We start from the raw sequence: 24061 nt of genomic DNA, 5'->3' as shown, positions 1-24061 counted from the left end.
TTGAAATCACTTAGATCTCACTAGTAAGTTTATATTATGACAATAAGTTGCTAAGCATGTTGCAAGAAATGCCAATTTCCAAGAGTGCACCAAACACATTGGCATTAATTGTCACATGATTCGTGAAAATTTACAAAGTAGTATTTTTCACCTTTTTCCAATATCGTCTCTTGAACAACCATTTGATGTTTATACAAAGCCTTTGGATCGAAGTACTTTTAGCAGACACATCTCCAAGCTTGGAATTCTGAACATACACCTTCCAACTTGAGGAAGGGTGTTGAGTTATAGGCTTTTCAGTTTTTGTTGTTTTATGGTATTTGGCTTTTCTATTTTAATTCCAATTTTATTTTTCTCTTTTGTTTGTGTATGTATACGTGGGGCTTTCCATGTTTCTGAATATGTTAATCCAATACTCATTTTATTTTCTTTCTTACTTCTCTGTTTCATCATGTTCTTTTTGTGCATCTTTGTTTCATTTTTGTGCTTCTTAGTTTTTGTCACGCCTTTCATGAATCTTTTTTATCATCCTCGGTTACCTATAGTATATGAAAGTGTATTATGTATGATATATATATATATATTATTGATATTTTTATAATATGTTATCCTTTATAGGTGTGTTGTCTCTGGTGAGTTTGATTATCTTTTGGGTGCATGTTGAAGCCTGGTATAATATTATGGTCCAAAGTTACATTATTAAGTTTAAAACCCATTAAAAAATGAGATATCCTATGCTTCATTGCTGGCATAATAAAATAGATTAAGATAATAAGTGGTATGAAGATAGGAAATTGAAGTAGAGTTATAAAATAAGTGCATGAACTATCTGACAGAAGTTGAAAATGCATTTACAATATATTTTTAAAAAAGTTGAAAATGTATTTACAATATATTTTTTATGAATCAGAGTGTTAATCTCTGGTGGATCATGCTTAATATGATTAATTTGAAAGATGTCCAATGTGACAAATTACACTATTTTTTTTAAGATTTGATTGATTATTTTTACATCTTTGTTAAAAATGGTTTTTTAAGTCTAACGTGTTGTGTGTATAAGATGATTGAAATACAATATGAAAAATAAATGCATGTGTTATATATATTATGTTGTATAATGTTTATTTTAAATTGTGATAATAACATATGATATTATGTTTAACTTAAACCTTTTATGAAACCATGATTTATATAATTATGAACATTTCATATTAATTATCATAATTATATATTATTTGGTAGAAAAAAAAATATATTTAATATCTTTAATTGGTATATAATACTAATATTAAATTAAGAATCGAATAGTGAATATATGTTGTATAGATTGATATATGGGTATTAAATACCTAATTAGATACTCCAACCAAAGAATTGATTTAATTTGTATAATATAACATTATTTTTTAACAAATTTTTTTATGTATAATTTATAAAAATATCTTATTAAAATATTTTATTGTCAAACTTATTTGGTAAAATCTTACATTATATATAATAAACAGTTAAAAACATCAGTATAAACACACACTCCTGTAACCTGACGTGTGTATGATATAATTAAATAACATAAACAAATATTATATAATTAAATAGAAATAAATAAATATTTTATTATTAAACTAGGCCATAGTGTACTAAAATCATTTGTTTTCTTCCCTAGATGCTAGGTGGTTGTGGAAAATGAAAGGTATACACGTAATATTCTAGAAAGTGACGTAATGTGTGTCGCATTTTGGATTTTTCTCTAATTCTTGTCGGTGATTACAATGATAACTTAAGAAAAATAATCTTTTGTTCCATTTAAGTCAATAAGGATTAGTCATTGCAGTAATTAAGTTTGTATAAAATTTAATATTATAGGCATTTCGAATCAATAAAAGTTGACATACTTAGTAGTTATTAAGATAAAACTTTAATTTAGCGGGAAAATAATATTAAATGTACTCAATTAAGTTTTTTAATTAATTAACATTATATATATAAAAATGGGTATTTTAATTGTGCTCCTTAATAAATTTAAAGAAGAAAAATGGTATTATTAAAATATAATTATTTTATTATATGAAAAGAATCTTCCTAACGAGTTTTATAAGAGTATTAGTTAAAAATTAATAACAATTTTTTTGGCTTAAAGATCGTAGCGAATATATATTGATCAGATTACGCTCTCTTATAAAAAGGTTAACCAATCAACAGTAAGAAAACATAGAAATACATGTGACTGGAAAGTCGAAATGTCTGTTCCAAATTTCTCACTAATAAGTGTTATTTATTTTCTCTTTTTCTTCCATTTTATTTATTATTCTTTTAAATTTTATATTTTATTAATTGTGTTTTAGAGTTTTCTTATTGATAAAAAATTAAATTAATTAAAAGAAACACTTAGCCATTCCAACATTATACAAAAGAATCCTATTACATCTACAAATTATCATATAGATAATTCAACTGGATTAACTGAATATCTTGTCGCACCTAATTCTAAAACTAAATAGTTGTATTAGAAGAAAAAAAATTCTCATTACAATGGATCATCCAAAAAAAAAGACAGAAGTACTTAAAAGAAATATCAAAACATACTTGAGCAAAACAATCACCACATGAAATATAATAACCAATTTATTTGAGAAAATTGTCTAGAAAAAAAATAAAATTAGTCGTTTTATTAATTAAAATTGTTATCTTATGACTTTATACAAGATATAGATAAAGGCAGAAGTTTGAGTTACGCACAGAAAAAAACACATAGGGTGAAGATGGTGAGAAGAATGACAATTTTAATTTCAACTTGAGTATTGGCACATTTTTCCACTTGCTACAATAAAGGAGAGAAGAGGCACGTGAGCACGTGACCGTGTGAACGTTAAAGTGATGGAACAGTAACAATTTTAGCACACCCCTCCATAAGTTGAAAGATTGATTTAGCCCATGGCCCACAGCGTTTTGGCACTTTCCTTTCCACTTGCAATAAATGAGGAGGCGTGACGCGGTGGTGGAAACAAGAAAAGAAGAAAACGAAGAGCAAATGTGGCGTGAATCAATGGAAACACCACACAAATGCTTCGGCAACGCTTTCATGGTCACTTTCCTGCTTCTGAATTTGTCTTTGGGAAGAGTTTCCGGCGCTGATAGCTATAGTAGAGACGATTTCCCCGTGGATTTTGTCTTTGGTTCAGGCACCTCTGCTTATCAGGTGGAAGGATCTGCTAACGAAGAGGGAAGAAGTCGTAGCATATGGGATACCTTCGCTCATGCTGGTTTTTCCTTCACTCTTCATTCTCTCTTCTCCTCATCTTACCAATTTTATATATATTTATATTTTTGGAAATTCAGTACAAAAAATCAAAATTAAGCCAGTGAGTAGTTAGAAAAAGTAATATCTTTCCAATTATTATTATTATTATTATATTATTGTCCTCGTCGTACTTCTCGTTCTCGTTCTCTGAGTTGTTGTCACTCTCTTGTTGGTAGTGGTCATTATTGTTAATAATTTTATATAGTTTTGCATTATTATTTTTATGTAAAAAAGTAAATTTTGTTAATCTAATTATTAAATTATAATTTATATATGTGAACTTTTATCACATGATTAAATAATTTATATTTTCTATATCTTGAAAAATTAATTTAATTTTTCATTTCACAAAATGAAGTATCAAATTTTTTTACATTAATATACTTTTTTTTATATATATAATTTTACATGAACGAAATGGGTGAGTTTTGAAAAAGAAATTATCCAATTCAAAGATAATGAAAAACTTGAAACAACCCAGTACCCTCTTCGTCGACATTTTGCATATTGGTTAAATTTGATGTGTACTATCTGGTGTTTTTATAATTTTTTACTAGTGTTTTTATAGTTTGTTTTGCTTTAAAGTAAAGTGCTTTTGGTTTTGGGTTTTAGAGTGTGCGATTATTGTTGCTCATTATATACTTTTTACAGTGAAATAATGATGATGATGTTTTAAGGGAGTTTGGAAATGTGTGGTTGATATTTGACTCAGGGTATTTGGTTAAATGACTATAAAAAGATTTGTTTTTGTCTTTTATGAGATTGGATTGAACTTTTTCATGTTTCAACTGTGTATTACAAGACAAGTTGGATATCTTTTCAAAGAGAATTATATACCTCACGCGAATAGGAGAGAGTGATGTGTGTATTCTTTGTTCTTGCTTTCTCTTTCTATCTTAACATTGTTTTTATCCTTTTTTATTTTTTTTATTTCCAGTTTTATTTTTCCTTTGTTTTGGTGTTCTTCCCATTCCTGTTTATATTGTCTGTATCATTGGTGATTGATGATTTTGGTAATTTTGACATTGGTTCTTCCCATTTCTTTTTGGTAGTTTTGGATCTAAGAATGTTTTTAGCGGTGGGAAAGAACGTTGGCAATATGCCGTTTGACTAATAAACAAAACTTTTTAAGAAGTGTCTAAGGGCATGATTTTCGGCATGATAATCATGGATGTTATATGTATGGATGTTATATGTGGGTGTTGTACTATCATATTTAAAGAGAAAATAAGAATATTTGAAATAAAATAGTGTATATTTATTTTTATGATATATAATAGTAAAATTATAATTATTTTCATGACAATGACAAGAATAAGGACAATACACAACAATAACAACAATCACTACTATCACAACAAAAATATCAGCCACCACAACAACTACAACCACTATTTTACTTTTTTCTTTTAATTTGTGATATCTTGTCTTTAAATCATGTTTATCTTGTTTTTATTTCTACCCTTTTACTTTTGTTTTTTTTATTTAGTATTATTTTAAAAGTAAAAAAAATAAAAATTAATAAATTAAAAAAAATTGATAATTTTAATTTTGAATGCGTTAAAAAAATAAATATTTTTAATGTTTAAAATAATTAAAAATATAATTAATAAATAAAAAAAATAAGTTTTTATAAAATTAAAATAAAAAAGTAATAAATTAAAAATAATTAGTTTATTTTTTTAAGAATGAAAAAAAATAAAAAGTTAAATTCTACAACAACATAAAAGTTGAATCTATAAACAAAAATTAGTATTTATTTTTGTTATTATTATTAATGATGTAATCATGTTAATTTCAATTAAAAATACACGACATAATTATAAAAACCCCAAAGTCAATTAATATTAATTAGCAGTGGACACATAATATTGAAAGTGTCTACTCTAAATACAAAATCCTAAAAAAAAATAATGTAAATATTACACTTAATGCTTAAAAATGTGAAGAAAAAATGCAAAAATAAATAAATATAAAAAATAAAAACAACAACAATAAAAATAAAAACAAAAACAAAAAACAAAAATAAATAAAGAATGGCAGAAAAAAATAACAACTAAAAACATAAAATATATAAAATAAAATAAGATAAAGATACAATATATAAAAAAATAAAAACAAATAAAAGACAAGATAAAGATAAGAGATATAATGCGATACTAAATAAGTATATGTTGAACATAAAAAGAAAAATAAATGAGAGATGATCATTCATTTAATATTTTCTTCAATGGTACATTAAATAATTTGTGCGAAATGGAACATAATTAATGACGAGAAGTGAACGATCCATTAATGTTGGGACACGTTCTTTTTGTGTGTCCTGATGTTCGACAATATGAACATTTTTTTGTTCGATGATGTTGTTCTCTTATGTCCATATCAATCTTTATTCGACTTGACTCAGGTCTCCCTTTGAGGTTCTTTTATCTTTATCTTATTTTGTTTTGCCTTTATTTTATATATTTTTGTTTTTATTTATTATTATTTTTCTGTTATTCTTTATTTATTTATGTTTTTGTTTTTATTTTTATTGTTGTTGTTTTTATTTTTTATATTTATTTATTTTTACAAATTTTTTCTTCTCATTTTTAAGCATTAAGTGTAGTATTTGCATTAGTTTTTTTAGGATTTTGCATTTAGGATAAACACTTCAATATTATCAGTGTGTTCACTACTAATTAATACTAATTGACTTTTTTTTTATAATTATGTCCTGTATTTTTTACTTGAAATTAACATGATTACATCATCAATAATAATAAAAATAAATATTAATTTATGTTTATAGATTCAAATTTTATGTTGTTGTAGGTTTAACTTTTTATTTTCTTCATTTTTAAAAAAATATTTAAACTAAACATTTTTAATTTATTACTTTTTTTTTATTTTGTAAAAACTCATTTATTTATTCATTAATAACTATTTTAAACATTAAAAATATTTATTTTTTTAATGCATTCAAATTTTTTTATTTTTTATTTTTTACTTTTGAAATTGTGCTAGATAAGGAAATAAAAACAAAATGGTGTTAGATAGGGAAATAAAAACAAAATGGTGTTAAACAGGGAAATAAAAACAAAATGGTGCTAAATAGGAAAATAAAAACAAAAGGATGTTAGATGGGGAAATAAAAGTGTAAATAATGCTATGTGAGGAATTGAGTCCAACTACAACCACTATTTTACTTTTTTTTTAATTTGTGATATCTTGTCTTTAAATCATGATTATTTTTTAAAGCACAAGATTTATTAGAGAGTGCCTTGTAGTGTTAAGTTAGTTAAAACCGATTGTCTACCTTATTTTGTTTAGTTTTATAGAGAGAACATGCAAAATTAGATAACTATGTGATATATATTGTGTTCATCTATAGTATAATAGTGTTACTTTTTTTCATTTTTGTTATTGTGTTTTCTTGTTATTGTTTTGCGAACCAACAATTACTTATTTTTGTGGGGACAAGAGAAAGAAATTCAAGAAGAACAAGGTTGAGATGTGACCACCAATTTGAAATTAAGAAGTTTTCTAGTAAAAATGACTTCAGATTATAAAGGATCAAGATAAATGTTATCTTGATACAATAGTGATGTGTTGATGTGATAAAGGGAGAGGCGAGCATGTCAATGTAAATGTCTTTGTCTCAACATGAGAAGATTGTCATGTTCAACAAAGTCAAAAGTACCATAATTTTGTGTCTTATTGGAGATAAGACACTTAGGAAAGTTGCTAAGGAGATAATTGTTGTGTTAATATGGATAGTATAGATCTTAATATGGACAAAGGATTTACAACAACTTCAAGAGTCTAAGGTTGACGACAATGGATTGAGTTTGAATGTTTCGAAGTCAAAGTCCAAGAAAAGGAAGAAGGAAAAATTGTAAGAGTCAAAGGATTCATCAGATGATAGGGTAGAAAAGAGGTTTCACTGCTACAATTTCCACAAGAGAGGTCATTATATAGAAACTCTCACTTCAAAAGAGAATTTGTTGCATTAGTGTCTAATAACTGAGTATGTTGGACTCTTGGTGGTGTCGGTTTCAAATACATAGAGAAGTTGAGTCATGAACTCGGGTTGCACTTACCACATGTGTATAGTAAAAAAGTTCTTTGAGTCCTTATAACTAAAAGAAGGATGTACAATTCTTCTTGGGAACAATAAAGTCTCTAAAGTACATGACATAATAAGATTGGTTAGATTGAAGATATTTGACAACTAAAGATGTTGTTAAAGATGTTAGATATGTTCCAGAGCTCAAAAGATAATTTTTTGTCGATTAATATGTTGGATATTATGGGTTTGACAACCTAAATTGAACAAGTTTAGATTGTTTGAGTAGGAACATGCACCTTTAGGTCCAACACGAACTCAAACTCATGAGGGAGGATCTTATGTTTTTTCACTATCATAAACAATTACTTGCAAAGGGTGTAAATTTATGTCTTGAAAAATAAGACTACAAATTTTTACCATGATTTGTTGGAGATCCCACATCGACTAGAGATGAGGACATTTCATTGTATATAAGTGGGTGCAAACCTCAACCTTATGAGCCGGTTTTATGGGGTTGAGTTAGGCTTAAAGTCCACTTCGTAATATGATTGGTAACTAGTAGGTAATCGGTGCTTAGAATTAACAATGGATTGAAGTTTGTATCAAATAATTTAATGATTTTGGAAGGAAAGAAGTTAAAAGGAGGCATGATTTATTAGCAAGTACATCTTAAAAATTTCTTGTTGAGATGACACGATTTCACTTTCACAAATTCAAATCATACCATGCACGACTCCTTCATAACTTACCCATATGAGGAAAATCTGCATATTTTGATAAATTCTTCGCGAAAATTGCACTATTTTGGAAAAATTTCTTAAGAGGTGTTGACAAGAACTAAAACTTTAAAAATATTAAATCAACCTACTTCATTTTACTTCAACAATGCATGTTATCGAGAATTATTGCATTTGCTAAACCGAGTGGCTTTCCACCACATTGAAGACATTAAATAAGAATTTGTTGCCACTGTTATATATTCTGTTTGGCATAAAGTTCGTAATATTTTATTACTTGAATTTGCCTGTAAAAGACCATAAGCTGCACACATCTACAACAAGTGAAGAACCAAAATTCAGTGAATAAAACATTGAGTGATAATTCTCTTCTCCTCCTTTTCCGTGTGTGTGGTTTTATCTTTATAATTTAATAGCTGACCACGTCCTCTTAATAAAAACAATCTATTATATATCATACACAAATTTACTGAAAGGTGAATCAGTGATGAAACAGCAGCAAACATAATATTTACTAATCTAGTTTTGCATTTTCAATTACATACCGATCATTATTCACTTAAACGTCTGTCTCACATAATCATTTTTAATGAACAGGATATGCGCACGGAGAAAATGGAGATGTAGCCTGTGATGGGTACCACAAGTATAAAGTGAATACGCTTAGCCTCAATTTTTTTTATTTGCCCGTTTATGCATTCCTTGAGTTGTGATTCTCCCATTTGTGGAAGATTAGAGAAGATTGAGGCATCAGCTGGTCAAATAATAGAAGTTTAGTCTGTGTTTTTTAAAGCGTCAGTGTGGCATCGTTTGATTTTAATTGTTTTCCCTAAAATATATGTAATGCAGGAAGATGTGAGGCTAATGGTGGAAACAGGACTTGAAGCCTATAGATTTTCCATTTCTTGGTCCAGACTGTTACCAAGTATGATACTCAACACAAACCTTTGAATTTTATTTTATATATCTATATTTCTTTGTAGGGTAAAACCTTACCTTTCTCAACACTTTAAAAAATGCTTATGTTTCTCCTCAGATGGTAGAGGACCCGTCAATCCCAAAGGAATACAGTACTACAACAATCTCATCAATCAGCTCATCAGCAATGGTTTTTCTTAAATTCGGGTTTCTCAATTAGCTTGCAAAATTAGCCATGCATTGTATTCACTCCAAATAAATAAACAAATTGGAAATCTATTCTAATTCTACAACTGATGTAGTTACCCTATTTCTCTGGAGCAGGAATCCAACCACATGTCACGTTACACAACTACGATCTTCCACAGGTTCTTGAAGATGAATATGGAGGATGGGTTAGTCGTGACATCATGTATGCTTCTGATCTCTTTTACCTTAATGCTATTCAAATTAGTTCATGAAACTCTGAGGCATCTTATATGGAAATTTTAGCTACTTTAACAATGGTTGTGTGTGTTCACTTTTGTCTAGCTTACAAGTTCCTTATATTAAATCATGAACAGAATCGAGAAATACTAATAGATAAGTTACTTGGATGTAAATGCAGAAGAGACTTCACATACTATGCTGATGTATGTTTTAGAGAGTTTGGCGACAGAGTCTTGTATTGGACGACTGTCAACGAGCCCAACGTTTTTGCCTTTGGTGGTTATGATCATGGAATCAGCCCACCTCAACGATGTTCTCCCCCATTTTGTGCTATAAAGAGCAATAAGGGCAACTCAACATATGAATCCTACTTTGCAGTTCATCATATTTTGTTAGCTCACGCTTCAGCTGCTAGATTGTATCGGAGAAAATACAGGGTATATCACCTAATCTTACATATTTATGTTTAAATGACAAAAGCTTCAACAAATATACTTTGCATTAAACTTAAAAAAAATAGTCTACAGTGTAATACATCACTATTTTTTGTGTGAAGAGTTTTTGAATTATTATCTCTTCACAAATTATTATTATCTTAAAGTTATACCTACTATGATTTTGGATTAATCGACCATGTCAATGTTGTTTACTAATAATGCATAACAATTAAACTCTTAAACTTAACAATCCTTATCCGATTCTCAATCTCTATATATTGACTTTTATTCTTCTTAATCCAAACTTTGTGGGCAAAGAATGTTCTCCTTTTTAAGAAACTTGTCATTGCAGAACAAACAACATGGATACGTTGGTATCTCTGTTTACTCGTTTGGGTTTTTTCCTCAAACAAATACAGAAAAAGACAGGGTAGCAACTAAACGAGTCCGTGACTTTATGGTTGGTTGGTAAGCAACGGACCCTAAAATTGGTTTGTTTTACATTTTTTTCCCCTTATTCTTAATTTGTTCCCTTAAGATAGGTGCATATTTATGACTGAAGTTCTATCCGTTAACCTTCTGATGCTATTCTATCTTCTTAAAGATTGTTTTCTTTAATTGGACATACCAATAGTTCAAGAATAATAAACATGGCAGTTTTACAAGTATGCTTTGATATTGCAGGGTTATGGAACCCTTGCAATATGGAGACTATCCAATTTCCATGAAGACAAATGCAGGTATAAGAATTCCGGCCTTCACAACTCGTGAATCTGAACAAGTCAAGGGTTCATCTGACTTTATAGGAGTCATTCACTACACCAATGCCAATATAACAGACAATCCTGACGCCCTTAAGAACCAACTGAGAGATTTCAGCGCAGACATGGCCGCAAATATGTGTAAGTACTTCCTTAGACTTAAGGATAGTGAATTTAGTTAGAGATTAAAGTGTTAAAAATCTAAATGTAAGTTAAAATTCACACATTGAATAGAAATGAGGAAGTTTAACAGGAAAAAAAAAAAAGTACATGGCTTATTGAGTAGAAATGAAGTTTAACAGGAAAAAAAAGAGACGTACATGGTTTATTGGTACAGAAGTTTCCAACCTTTTCACATCATTTACCATTTCACTCTAACAATAATGTAATGCCCCTTGCATAACCTAATGATTTATTTGATATGATAAAAATAATAATAAAAGATTGGACAATGTTGTATAATGATTTAACATTATAATGACTTGTTTTTCTGGTTTTGCAGCAGGAATTGATCTGTTTGGCAATGATGAGGTAACAGTAAAATAAAAAATCACAGTAAATTGGTTCTTTTTTTTAGATTACCATTGTGCAAATAACTGACTTTTCGCTTTACTTGATTCAGTACCCTGTCACACCATGGGGTTTGCGGGAAGAATTGAATAAATTCAAGCTCCTTTATGGCAATCCTCCTATATTCATCCATGAAAATGGTCTCTCTCTCTCTAAGATTACGTATAATTGCAATGAATATTTTTTAGTAAATCAACCCTTGATGCTATACGGATTGAATATTAAGCTTGGGGTCATAGTTCTGTTGTAGTAAACAAAACAACTTGATTACATTAGGCATATTTGTTTCAATCATGTTTATTCCTGCTTATACTCTTTACCCACTTTATTAATACATGTAACTAACACTGCCATTGGTTAATGCCATACTGCGCTTAACTTGTATTTTCCTATATTAACCAGCTTTAGACTTAGTTGTATGGAACTTTACTCAACAATTTAGAGTACAAATGTATCAATGGTAAACTAGGAAATCCTGTTAGGTTGCTCATGTGGAACGTAATAAGTTTAAATGATTGAGCAAGTTACTGATTAAATTTTGGGTTGTTAGGTCAACGGACAGCAAGCAATTCGTCACTACAAGACGTGTCAAGGGTGAAATACTTGCATGGATATATTGGTGGAGTGCTTGATGCCTTGAGGTATGTGACCACTGCTCTAATTCATCTAAATACATCACAATTTTTTTAATCACTTCCGAGGGAATTCCCTAAGTTGATGTACTAGCTTTTGTTTATGACTGGGGAATCTAAATTATGGATAACTGATCCATTGAACTATGTTGTTTATAAACTACTCTTGAGAAGTGACTCATCTAAAGAATTTATCAAACATGCCCAGAACACACACTAACAAGCAAAAGAACACAAATCCTTGAAATAGAAATAACAAGGTGGTTATCATTAGATTGCAAAGTGGTTTATTTTTCTGAAAGTGTTCACATAAATACCTCTGGTGTGTTCTCTGATATTCTGCATCACCCCAAAATTTCTCAGAGATGGATTAAACATAAAGGGGTACTTTGTCTGGTCTTTCCTGGATTTGTTCGAGTTGTTGGATGCATACAAGTCTAGCTTTGGCCTATACTATGTTGATAGGGATGATCCAGAGTTGAAGAGACACCCAAAGCTCTCTGCAAAATGGTACAGCCGATTTTTGAAGAATAGAAGCAGTTCTATAGTTGGAACTGTTGAACTTGAGAAGGATCCCTCCCTCGTTTCAATTGGCCACTTATTTGAGTAGGTTCTTTATTTTGTTTTCTTGAAAACAATCATTGCATGGAGGTGGTATTAGTATGCTTAAGAATATGACATCCAGTAGACGATGACATACCATATGATGTGTGATGTTAAAGACAAGGGGGATTTCAAATAAGAGTATAGCTTTTAAGAAGAATCTGTCCACATTTATAATAAACTAATTAGATTTTAAATAACTTTATCCAATGCAAATTAATTATCTAAGAAAATTATTTTTATCTTCAATCGTCTCCCCTCCTATAAATAATTAAATTGACCTAAAAGAAAAATATAAATTTCTCTAAGAAAAATTAAAACTTAATAACAATTAACTCAACATTTTAAAAGAACTCATTAAATAGCTTTAAATAGGTTTGGCCCTTCTAATATACTATTTTATCCTTTATTTTAGTCCCTCATTTTTTTTTTGTTTTTTTATTCCTATAAAATAAAATTATGTTATTTTAATTCTTATATTGAGTGTTACACTGTTAAATAATAATGTGGAAGACAAAAAACAAATCAAAATATTATATAACAGTGATGGCATTTCATTTGTCATAAAAATGAAAATAGTAAAATTTGATATTACAAAAAGTTAAAAAGGTTGAATTTATTTTATAAAGAATAAAAAGATAAAATTGACATATTAATTAAACAAAAAACTATCTTTATAAATTAATATCCACTACTTTTATGATTGTTTTAAAATATTTTCTTATTTTATATATTTTTTAAGTTGCCAATGATAGGTAGAATGTAAAAGTCTTATCCAGTAAAAAGAAACTGTAAAAATTTAAAATAGTATTCATGAATAGATTATTTTTGTTTCTTTTTGCAACCACGAAAGAATATAAAGCCACCTGTTTTTTGTCCAATTCCAACTTCCACAGATAAAAAAATTTCCATCATCACAGATGAATTCAGTGATAAGTATATGGAAAAGCTCACAGAAACGAGAACAAACTTTTCTAAGAAAATTAATAGTAACAAATTAGTAGGCAATATTTCTCTCTAATGATGAGATAATTTCCCTTCTAAATACTTTTAAGAAAAAAAAATAGTAATACATAAAACTAGTAGCCATTTTCAATTTTATTTTACTAAAAATGTTCATTCTTGCTATCAACTTTGGGATGTCAAAAGTAAAATAAAGATTTTGAGTAAAATTCTAAAACTAATAATACTACGATGAAAAATATTCCAACGCTAATTTGTAATTGCATGAGGAGGAGTCTTCTCAACATCTCTTCATGAAGTGTTGTCACGCTCAAAGGGTGTGGTCTATGTGTTTTCGGTGGTTAGATATCTCCTTTGTCCAGCAAAATGACCTGAAGTCACATTTCCTTAGTTTCCACATGTTCCAAGTTAGTAACAACCAAAATTTGATTTGGAAAGGAGTATGGATAGCTGTTGTCAGATGCATCTGGGATCAAAGGAACCTGATCGTCTTTCAGCAAGGGGTAGTAGACGCGGAGGAGATTTTCCAGAAGGTGCAACTTAAAACTTGGATGTGGATGAAACATAAGATGCAATCCTTTAATCACTCCTTCGTTGACTGGGTTCTCAACCCAAATATCTGCTTTAAAATTTGTAAGTAGGAAGGTGGTTGCAATAAGTCCAGATGGAGAAGTGATAAGAAGAGTTTCTGGATGATGTTGTCTCGCTTGCTCAGATTCTGATTGGTTCATCATTATGAGGGAGCAGGTTTGTAAGGGAGGGGGTTGGTGATCCAGAAATACAAGTCTGTCTGCTGTATAACTAAGGGTGCAGTAGCTTGGAAGCAATAAATGCTCAATATAGGAAGCAATAGAGGCTTGGAGGTGCGGGTTAATTTTGAGGTGGGGTGTGTGATAGCAGTATGCTGAGGTTCTGTCTCAGCTGCTATCTGGTCGAGCTGGTGAGTGTCAATCCTCCACGGGAAGGTACTTTTCTCTTCTTATCTAGATACTTGTTTGGCTAATTTCTCTGCAAAGTTGGCATGGCTCTTGACGCATAGTAACTCAACTGCCAATGGGCATAGTAGTTGGTTGTGGTAAAACTGGATGGAAAAGGCTTGTGCTTGGGGTGAGGGTGAAGGTACATGGGTAGTGCAGACGGTGGTTTGGACTTGTTCTAATGCAGGTTTGGGAGTGTGACCGTTGATGTTTCTGGAGGCATGTATGCTGAGAGCTTAAATCTCTAGGTGAAGCAAGGTGGCCTAATAAGTATAGGTCTGCTAGCTGATGGGGTCACTAGGCACATGGTTTTTTGTGGTTTTTGTTGCTTTACCAATATGTCTGCAGCTTTAGTACTTTTTTGGTTTGTTGAATAGAAGGTGGGGTTGATCTATGCACGAAGATGTGATCTGTGTTGCTGCACTTGCTTATCAAAGTTTTTCATCATTTGTGGTGTTCTGCCTCTTGCGGCAGTTTGAATCTGATGGTGCAAAAGGTCAATTCAAATGGAACTCTAGTGTGAGGGCAAGCAAGTTGGAAATTGTGTTACAAGGTAGTGAAGTGGTCTTGGAAGCTGCTAGGCAGCAGTGGCAAGGAATCTCCAAGGTTGATCTAATGTGATTTATGCTGCTATGGTTGGTTATGTTGTAAAGGGAAGAGTGCACTTCTCTATCCCCAGTAGCATGACCTTTGCCCCTCTGCTGGTGTTTGTAGAAGTAGTAGCTTAGTTGGGATTAGCAGCCGTAATATGTTTGGACCTTGTGAGTCAAGTATGACTGGGATGGTCCGGGTTAGTGTGGAGATGAAAGTGTGGCAGTTTGGGATGGGATGCTGGTTCATGCAGCTGTTTTTGGTTTGTTACTGGTTGGGTTAGGATGGTCTGGTATGGAAGTATATTACCGGACAAAATCATTATTAGACTTAATTAGACTTAATTACAGGAATATAATCACTATTAATGAGTCTATAATTAGACTTAATTATAGGAATATAATCACTATTAATGGGTCTATAATTAGTCTTAATTACAGATGTTATGTTAGAAAAAGAATCTGTACGGTTCTGTACGGTTCTAATGCTATGGTTATATATATGTATCATTGCTATAGATGAAAGACAGATTGAATAAAACAGAAAATATTATTTCATGGTATCAGAGCACAAAACTCTGATACCCGACAAACACAAAGCAAAGGCAACGGTGCACAACCATGGCAGATGCACCAGAAAAGAATAATGCCAACAAAGCAGAGCACGAAGGAGGAGGGGCTAAGAAGACCTACTCGCCATATGATCTCAACGCGAGTGACAATCCCGGAAACATAATCACGCAAGTCCAATTGCGCGGAGAAAATTACGACGAATGGGCAAGAGCAGTAAAGATCTCGCTTCGTGTCCGGAGAAAATGGGGCTTCATTGATGGAACACATATCCAACCAGAGGATGAGGCACCCGACCTTGAAGATTGGTGGACCGTGCAGTCCATGATTGTCTCTTGGATTCTAAACACCATTGAACCAAGCTTACGATCCACAGTAGCATATGCTGAGACTGCACATAACTTGTGGGAAGACATTAAAGAAAGATTCTCGGTCGTGAATGGACCTAGAATTCAACAACTAAGGTCGGACTTGTCAAGATGCAAGCAGGAGGGAATGGTGGTGGCAACTTACTTTGGAAAATTGAAGGTCCTTTGGGATGAGCTTGCTAACAGTGACAAAATTCCATCTTGTACGTGTGGTGGATGCAAGTGTGGGATTGGTGCTCAGTTGGAAAAACGAAGGGAGGAGGAGAAGGTTCATCAACTCCTTATGGGGTTGGATGACGCAAGCTACGGGACAGTAAGATCAAACATTCTGGCCTCAGACCCATTGCCGTCTCTGAACCGCATATATGCTATGTTGGTACAAGAAGAAAGAGTGAGAATGATGGCCAAATCAACGGAAGAAAGGGGGTTGGTCGTGGATCTCGCGATGCAGGCCAACTACAAAGAAAAAGGGCGTGGAGATATGGTAGAAAAATTAATGACGTCCAGTCATTGCGGTAAAAATGGTCACGACATGAAGAGATGCTTCCAATTGATCGGATATCCCGAATGGTGGGGTGACAGACCAAAAAGTGAAGGCAAATGGAACGGCAGGGGACGCCAAGGGATGCGAAACAAAGGTAACCCGACACGTGCAAATGTGGCACACGCTAGTGGAAGCAACAGTCAAGCCAACAATGACGACAAGAAACTTGAGATGGCAGGTCTGACCAATGAACAATGGAAGGTACTGGTTGATATGATCAGCAAACAAAAATCAAATGAATCAGAGAAAATGACTGGTAAGAGCATTTGGGATTTGTGGATTATTGACAGTGGGGCATCAAACCATATGACCGGGTCACTGGAAAATTTGAATGAAAAGGAAACTATACAAGGGTGCCCCGTAGGGTTACCCGATGGTGAACGTGTTCTAGCTTGCGAACAGGGAACAGTGACTCTTGAAGAAGGACTTGAATTGAAAAATGTCCTTTATGTTCCCAAATTAAAATGCAATTTACTTTCAGTACCTCAATTGACGGATGAAGAAAATTGTGTTGTAACATTCACTGATAAATTGTGTATTATACAGGACCGCACTTCGAGGACGCTGATTGGAGCAGGTGAACGGAAAGATGGGCTTTATTGGTATCGTGGGGTACGGAAGACTCAAGCATGTCATGTCAAGATGGAAAATCAACTAGCACTTTGGCACCAAAGATTAGGACATCCGTCATTTAAGATTGTGCAAATGCTTCTTGATATAAGTGGGAAATGTACTCGTGATGAGTTGAATAAAGTTTGTGAAGTTTGTGAAAAATCGAAACAAACGAGAGATAAGTTTTTCTTAAGTGCGCATCAAGCTTTAAATATTTTTGATTTAATTCATTGTGACTTATGGGGTCCTTATAAAACTCCTTCATCCTGTGGTGCTTCATATTTTTTGACAATTGTGGATGATTGTTCACGGGCAGTTTGGATCTATTTGTCTAAAGAAAAAACAGAGGTATCAGTGACTTTGAAATTTTTTTTCACACTCGTTGAGAGGCAATACAACAAATGTGTTAAAATGGTTCGCTCTGACAATGGAACCGAATTCATGTGTCTAAAACAATATTTCATTCAACAAGGTATCCTTCACCAAACTTCCTGTGTCGGGACCCCGCAACAAAATGGACGCGTTGAACGCAAGCATCGGCATATTCTGAATGTTGCTCGGTCATTATGGTTTCAAGGCAATCTTCCCATTAAATTTTGGGGGGAATGCGTTTTGACTGCAGGCTACTTAATCAATCTCACACCATCCTCCATTCTAAAAGGAAAAACCCCTTATGAAGTGATCCATGGATGTGTAGCCAGTTACGCGCACTTACGAGTATTTGGTTCATTATGTTATGCTCATAATCAAAATAGACAGCGGGATAAATTTGATAGTCGTAGCCGAAAATGTGTGTTTGTCGGGTATCCATATGGCCAAAAAGGATGGAAATTATTTGATTTGGAAACAAAAACTTTCTTTGTCTCTCGTGATGTACATTTTTTCGAAAATAAATTTCCATATTTTGAAGCCAAAAAGATGGACACTGCACCACCATTGCAAAACCCAATTATTGTCAACTCTTTAGAAACTGGAACGGACCCACATTTTCTTCATGAAGTTGCCTCCTCAAACCTAGATGAATGAATCGTCAACCAACCCATTGCATCTCCCATCCCAGCCAAGGAGGATGCTACCCTCACAGATGACTTCGACCACACTATCAACGACTCCGATCCGTGTATAGAAGCCTCGACGCTACCCGCGGATCCACCGCCGCGTCCGACGGAGACGACGCCGTCGGTTTCTTCACCACTGCTGACGGCCGCGGTTCCCCTTGGGCGAGGGCATCGCGCGAAGCTGCCTTCCGTACAGTTACGCGATTTTGTCGCAGCCACCACGATACCGTCAAGCCCCTTTGTTCCGTCACCTCCTTCAACAGAATCCTCAGGTGTTTCGTATCCTATACATGATTTTGTGAATTGTGATTCCTTTTCTAAACATCATCAAAGTTTTCTTGCCTCTTTACACACCGAGCAGGAACCCCTGTTCTTTTCTCAAGCGGTCCGAGAACCCCAGTGGCGTGATGCTATGGCACAGGAGATTCATGCTCTCGAACTCAATGACACCTGGAAACTCACTGCTCTCCCTCCTGGAAAGAAGGCACTTGGGTGTAAATGGATCTACAAAATCAAATACAACTCGGATGGAACAATTGAAAGATTCAAGGCTCGATTGGTAATTCTTGGCAATCATCAAGTGGAGGGTTTGGATTACAACGAGACGTTTTCTCCTGTCGTAAAGACGGTAACCATTCGCACAACTCTAGCAGTAGCAGCCGCAAAAGATTGGGAGCTTCATCAGATGGACGTTCACAATGCGTTTCTCCATGGTGATCTTGATGATGAGGTTTATATGAAACTCCCTCCTGGCTTCCAAGAATCTCAACCAGGGGCAGTGTGCAAGCTTCAAAAGTCTCTATATGGCCTCCGACAGGCCCCCAGGTGTTGGTTTGCTAAACTATCTTCTTCTCTCATTCGTTACGGCTTCCAACAATCCCCGAAGGATCATTCCCTGTTTACTCTCAATAATAATGACATACAGTTGGTTGTGCTAGTCTATGTTGATGATCTTGTGATTGCAGGGAATAATGGTACTGCCATCCAATGTTTTAAAGGCTACTTAAATCAATGCTTTCATATGAAAGATTTAGGCCGCCTCAAGTACTTCCTGGGGGTTGAAGTTGCTCGCTCCCCCAACGGAATCTTCCTTTGTCAGAGGAAATATGCCTTAGATATCATTACTGAAGTCGGATTGTTGGGTGCGAAGCCCGCCACTACACCATGTGAAGAAAATCACAAATTGAGCTCCGCTACTGGTTCTTTTCTTTCTGACCCGGCTACTTATCGTAGACTTGTTGGGAGGTTAATTTATCTGTGTTTCACTCGACCTGACCTTGCCTACAGTGTCCAAGCTTTATCTCAATTTATGCAAAATCCACGCTCCGAGCATTGGCAAGCTGCTCTTCGTGTTGTTCGATATTTAAAGGGGCATCCTGGACAAGGAATACTCCTACCTCGAGAGAACAACTTACAACTCTTTGGGTGGTGTGATTCTGATTGGGCAAGTTGTCCACTGACACGGAAATCTCTCACCGGATGGTTTATTCAACTCGGCACTTCCCCAATCTCTTGGAAAACCCAGAAACAACAAACAGTTTCTGCCTCCTCTGCTGAGGCTGAATATCGATCAATGGCTAAGACCACCCGAGAATTAAAGTGGATTAAAGGCATTCTCGCTTCTCTACATGTTCCTCATCCTGACCCAATTCGTCTTTATTGTGATAGTCAAGCAGCACTTCACATTGCTAAAAACCCGGTCTTCCACGAACGCACCAAACACATTGAAGTTGACTGCCACCTTGTTCGAGATGAAATCATTCACAAGCGCCTTCTTCCATCCTATGTGCCCACACATACACAACTAGCTGACCTTTTCACCAAAGCTCTCGGTGCTAAAAAGTTTGAGCCATCTTGGTCAAGTTGGGCATTTAAGACTTACATGCTCCAACTTGAGGGGATATTACCGGACAAAATCATTATTAGACTTAATTACAGGAATATAATCACTACTAATGAGTCTATAATTAGACTTAATTATAGGAATATAATCACTATTAATGGGTCTATAATTAGTCTTAATTACAGATGTTATGTTAGAAAAAGAATCTGTACGGTTTTGTACGGTTCTAATGCTATGGTTATATATATGTATCATTGCTATAGATGAAAGACAAATTGAATAAAACAGAAAATATTCTTTCAAAGTAGCTTACATCATGGTGTGTGGGTGGATCGGTGTTTAGGTGATCCAAGGTTGGTTTGTTGAAGCATGGCACTGGAGCAGGGGTGTGCAATGGGAATATTAGAACTCACGTTGTAGAGTTGTCACACAGTCTGGCACGACCATTTGTTTTGTGAATGAAGGCCTTATGGATCCAGAACAACATTATATTGCATTATATAGCTCAAGAGTTGTAGTTTAAGGTCGTGTCTTAACGTTGGAGTACTTTGCTTTGAAGTAAAAGAAGGAAAGGGAGTTTATTACTCCTAAGTAACCATCAAGTTTTGGACTGTTCTGTTCTATGTAGTATCTGTCTGATATGCGGGGCAAGGGAGTGTTAAGAGATCTATCTTTTAACCGTGTTATGTATTCTGTCCGCCTAAGCTAAAAGTGTTCTTGTATACAGGTTGGGACACCCCTTAAGTGTCCTATTTTATTTCATTAATTCATTGCGGATAAAAAGAAAACAAGAGTCATTCACTTTAAAATATGCTAAAACGTACATCTAAGTTTATTTTTAAAATAAGAAGACAAAACTGCAATCTAAACTTATTTTTAAATGTTAAAAAACAAATTAAGTTAGATTATAAGTGTTTTTGAGAATGGGTTGAAAATCTCAAACCAATATAATGTTAGGTTAAGGTTTTTTGTTTTACACTAATTTATTTAGCATATTATATTTTACTTGAGACTGTGTATAAAAAGTACGAGTATAACTAATTTATGTTATTTATTTTTTAAATTGAGAGGGCGATCAAAACTTAAAAATTGCTCGTAGAAACCCTCACGGCCATAAATAAATAAATAATTAGAAATTGTTCAAGCTAGTAGCGTTTTTAAGTGAAGATGGGGATCAAGAAACAAGTAATGGAAACATATTTACTTCAACAACTTTTCGTGGACAAAATAAAGTCGAAAGAGTTCCATGAGTTCCATCTTTAAAAGTAAACTGTATCTTGAAGTATTAAACCATAGTGACAAGTATGCCATAGCCATAGAACAAGCATAGCTACGAATTTGTGAGTATTATTATTTTTCCTTTACCTGAAAGGATTGTGTTTATTGTTGTACTACATAGACGCGGGCAATGCAGATCAGTGTTTGATTTTTGGCTTCTTCACGATCATCACAGTGCAGTTAGCATGATTAGCACAAAAGTCACTTACACTACCTAAAACCGCCCTGCAAAAGAAAAAGTTTTGAACTGAATGATCATACAAAAACATTGAATGATCATACAAAGAGTCTGCTACCAGTACCAAATTTAGTATATTCAATAGCATACAGATAACAAAGAAAATTTGGGCCAAAACAAAATGAATAGATAGTTTCAAACCATTACACGTCCATGATTTGAACCAATCTTGATATCACATATGATCAAGATTTTCAATTTACAAGAAAAAAGTTGACAGAATATAATAAGTTAGAGTTACATTTGATTCTGTTCATGTTCTTGGCAAATAAACTTTGTTGAAAACGCCAAAACTTGAGTCGTTTTATTCATTGCAGACCCTATTTTTTTAGAAAGAGTGTTCATTATACTACAATCACCCAAGGTTGTACCTTTTTAAAGCCCCCATGACCATGATTACCGACGACCAATATTGCTGAATGGTACTTTTCCACAACCATACAAAGAACATTTCTTGGATCACTTTATAAGAAATTGTATGTAGGAAGAAAGAAGAAGTTTTTATTCTATTATGTGTATGTTTACATAACTTCATGTATAAGGAATATATACTAGTGTAGGGAGACTTTATCTCTTCAAATTACAATCTGATTAGGTAGGGATCCACTAATCATCATGTGATTCTATCATTATTAAATTAATTGCATATAATTGCGTATAATTTGATAATTATTCTTTCCTTAATATTCCCTCTCAAGTTGGTAGGTGAAGATCATGAACCCCCAACTTGTGTCGTAGTGTCAAAAATTATTCCTTGCCGAGTGCCTTCGTAAAAATATCTGCGAGTTGATACTGTGTCGGTACATATGAATGACTGATTATCCCGACTTGTAATTTTCTCGCACAATGTGGCAGTCTATCTCAATGTGTTTTGTGCGTTCATGAAATAATACTGAGTTTGCTGCTATATGTAATGCCGCTTGATTGTCACAGAAAAGCTAGCAAGTTACATGGCACCTTTAAATCTTGCAACAGATATCGCAACCAAACTATCTCCAAACAAGTATTGACCATTGCGCGGTATTCTGCTCCCGCTGATGATCTTGATATGTTTGTCTTTTTTTTTTTTACTTCCATGAAATAATAGAAGAACCAAGAAAAATGCAATACCTAGATACTGATATCCAGTTGTCTGACAACCTCCCCTGTCTGAGTCGTAATAAGATGTCAATGTCAGCTTGTTTTCGGATGGCAATAACAATCCTTGTCCCGGTGATCCTTTGATGTACTTTAGGACTCGAATTGTGGCATCTCAATGAGGTTTCTGTGGATCTGTATATATTGACTTAGGGTCCGAACCGAAAATGCTATGTCAGGCCGAGTAACCGTGACGTATATCAGTCGTCCCACGAGTCGCCTGTATTTGACGGGATCCTTTAATAACTCTCCATCATCTGGTGTGAGTTTTAGGTATTGCTCCATTGGACATTTTTCAACGAGCACCTGTGAGTCTTGTATCCTACAAAATATCAAGCGCATATTTTCTTTGTAACATGTAAATACCAGCTTTGGAACGGGAAAATTCAATCCCTAGAAAATATTTTAAGTCTCCAAGATCTTTAATGCGAAATTGTTGTAATAGACAGTCTTTAACACACGTTCAATTTCTGTCAAATCATTTCCTGTCAAAAGAATATCATCCACATAAATCAAAAGGGCAGTAAATGATGAGTCATTATGTCTTGTGAATATAGAGTAGTTTGTCTTGTGAATAGAGAGTAGTCTGTCTTGGACTGTTGAAATCCTACAGATTTAATCACGTGATAAAATGTTGAAAACCATTTTCGGGATGCCTGTTTGAGACCATAAAGGGATTTGTTGAGTCGACATACAATGTTCTCCCCCTATCGATGATGCTCGGGTGGCAAGTCCATGTAAATAATTTCATGCAATGTGCCATGTAAGAAGGCATTTTGCACATCTAGCCAGTGAGTAAACCAATTTCTGGCTGCTGCATTGGTGAGGAGACACCTCAAAGTTGTTAATTTTGTTGTTGGTGAAAAAGTTTCATAATAGTCGACACCTTCAATCTGAGTGTACCCCTTTGCGACAAGGCGCGCCTTATATCTATCGACGCTGCCATCTGAGTTGTACTTTATTTTATAAACCCATTTGCATCTGATGGATTTATGCCCAGCGGGTAACGATGTCAATGTCCACGTTTGATTTAGCTGCAAGGCGGAAAGCTCTTCGTCCATTGCTTTTTGCCAATTTGGATCAAGGATAACTTGAGCATAAGTGTGAGGTTCTTTGGTGACTGTGATATTAGCAAGATATGAAGCATAAGATACCTGATTCCATTCGGCCAGTCTTGGGCAGTGGTCGAATGATTGGCTTGGGATCCCGTTACATAGTCTTGAAGCCAGGAAGGTGTGGTTGATGTGCGACTGGATCGTCAAACAGGAAGGTCGGTTGGAGAAGGTTTGGTAATGGGTGCTAGACTTCTTGGCATGGGAGAATAAGGTTGGTCTACTAGAGGTTCAGGTGCATTATGACGAGTAGGAGAAGAAGGTTGGTTTGATGGAGGTTCATGTGCATGGTGATGAGTAGGAGAAAAAGGTTGATCGAGTGAATGTTGGACATG

The 24061-nt window shown here is 33.7% G+C and overlaps 1 protein-coding gene and 1 long non-coding RNA gene across 3 annotated transcripts; one reads left to right on the top strand and one right to left on the bottom strand.

Annotated features, from left to right (window-relative positions):
- Positions 1–2896: 2896 nt before the first annotated feature.
- LOC137828730 (hydroxyisourate hydrolase-like) lies at positions 2897–17316 on the top strand. Of its 2 annotated transcripts, none has more exons than XM_068635417.1 (12): positions 2897–3260; positions 8684–8739; positions 8936–9011; positions 9123–9194; positions 9329–9416; positions 9612–9870; positions 10223–10338; positions 10555–10772; positions 11134–11162; positions 11254–11341; positions 11752–11842; positions 12197–12596. In XM_068635417.1, the coding sequence occupies exons 1-12, from the start codon at positions 2975–2977 to the stop codon at positions 12441–12443; spliced, it is 1626 nt and encodes a 541-aa protein (XP_068491518.1). In that variant the 5' UTR covers positions 2897–2974; the 3' UTR covers positions 12444–12596. The 2 variants fall into 2 exon arrangements, with proteins under 2 accessions (XP_068491518.1, XP_068491519.1); XM_068635418.1 differs by lacking the exon at positions 12197–12596 and adding an exon at positions 16995–17316 and having other exon boundaries at positions 2959–3260.
- Positions 10437–12286, bottom strand: LOC137828731 (uncharacterized). Its single transcript, XR_011083955.1, has 2 exons — positions 12151–12286; positions 10437–10789 (listed from the first exon to the last, which is right to left on the bottom strand). It is a non-coding gene; the product is annotated as an uncharacterized lncRNA (long non-coding RNA).
- Positions 17317–24061: the final 6745 nt, after the last annotated feature.

The sequence above is a fragment of the Phaseolus vulgaris genome, chromosome 7, assembly GCF_000499845.2.
Source record: "Phaseolus vulgaris cultivar G19833 chromosome 7, P. vulgaris v2.0, whole genome shotgun sequence".
Classification (NCBI taxonomy): Eukaryota; Viridiplantae; Streptophyta; class Magnoliopsida; order Fabales; family Fabaceae; genus Phaseolus; species Phaseolus vulgaris.
This window is presented reverse-complemented; position numbering and strand designations above follow the sequence as displayed.

Coding starts and splice junctions, on each gene's coding strand:
- LOC137828730 (XM_068635417.1), top strand. CDS start 2,975: ATGAGGAGGCGTGACGCGGTGGTGGAAACAAGAAAAGAAGAAAACGAA. Junction 10,773..11,133: donor AGACATGGCCGCAAATATGT/GTAAGTACTTCC, acceptor CTGGTTTTGCAG/CAGGAATTGATCTGTTTGGC. Junction 11,843..12,196: donor GGAGTGCTTGATGCCTTGAG/GTATGTGACCAC, acceptor AAAATTTCTCAG/AGATGGATTAAACATAAAGG.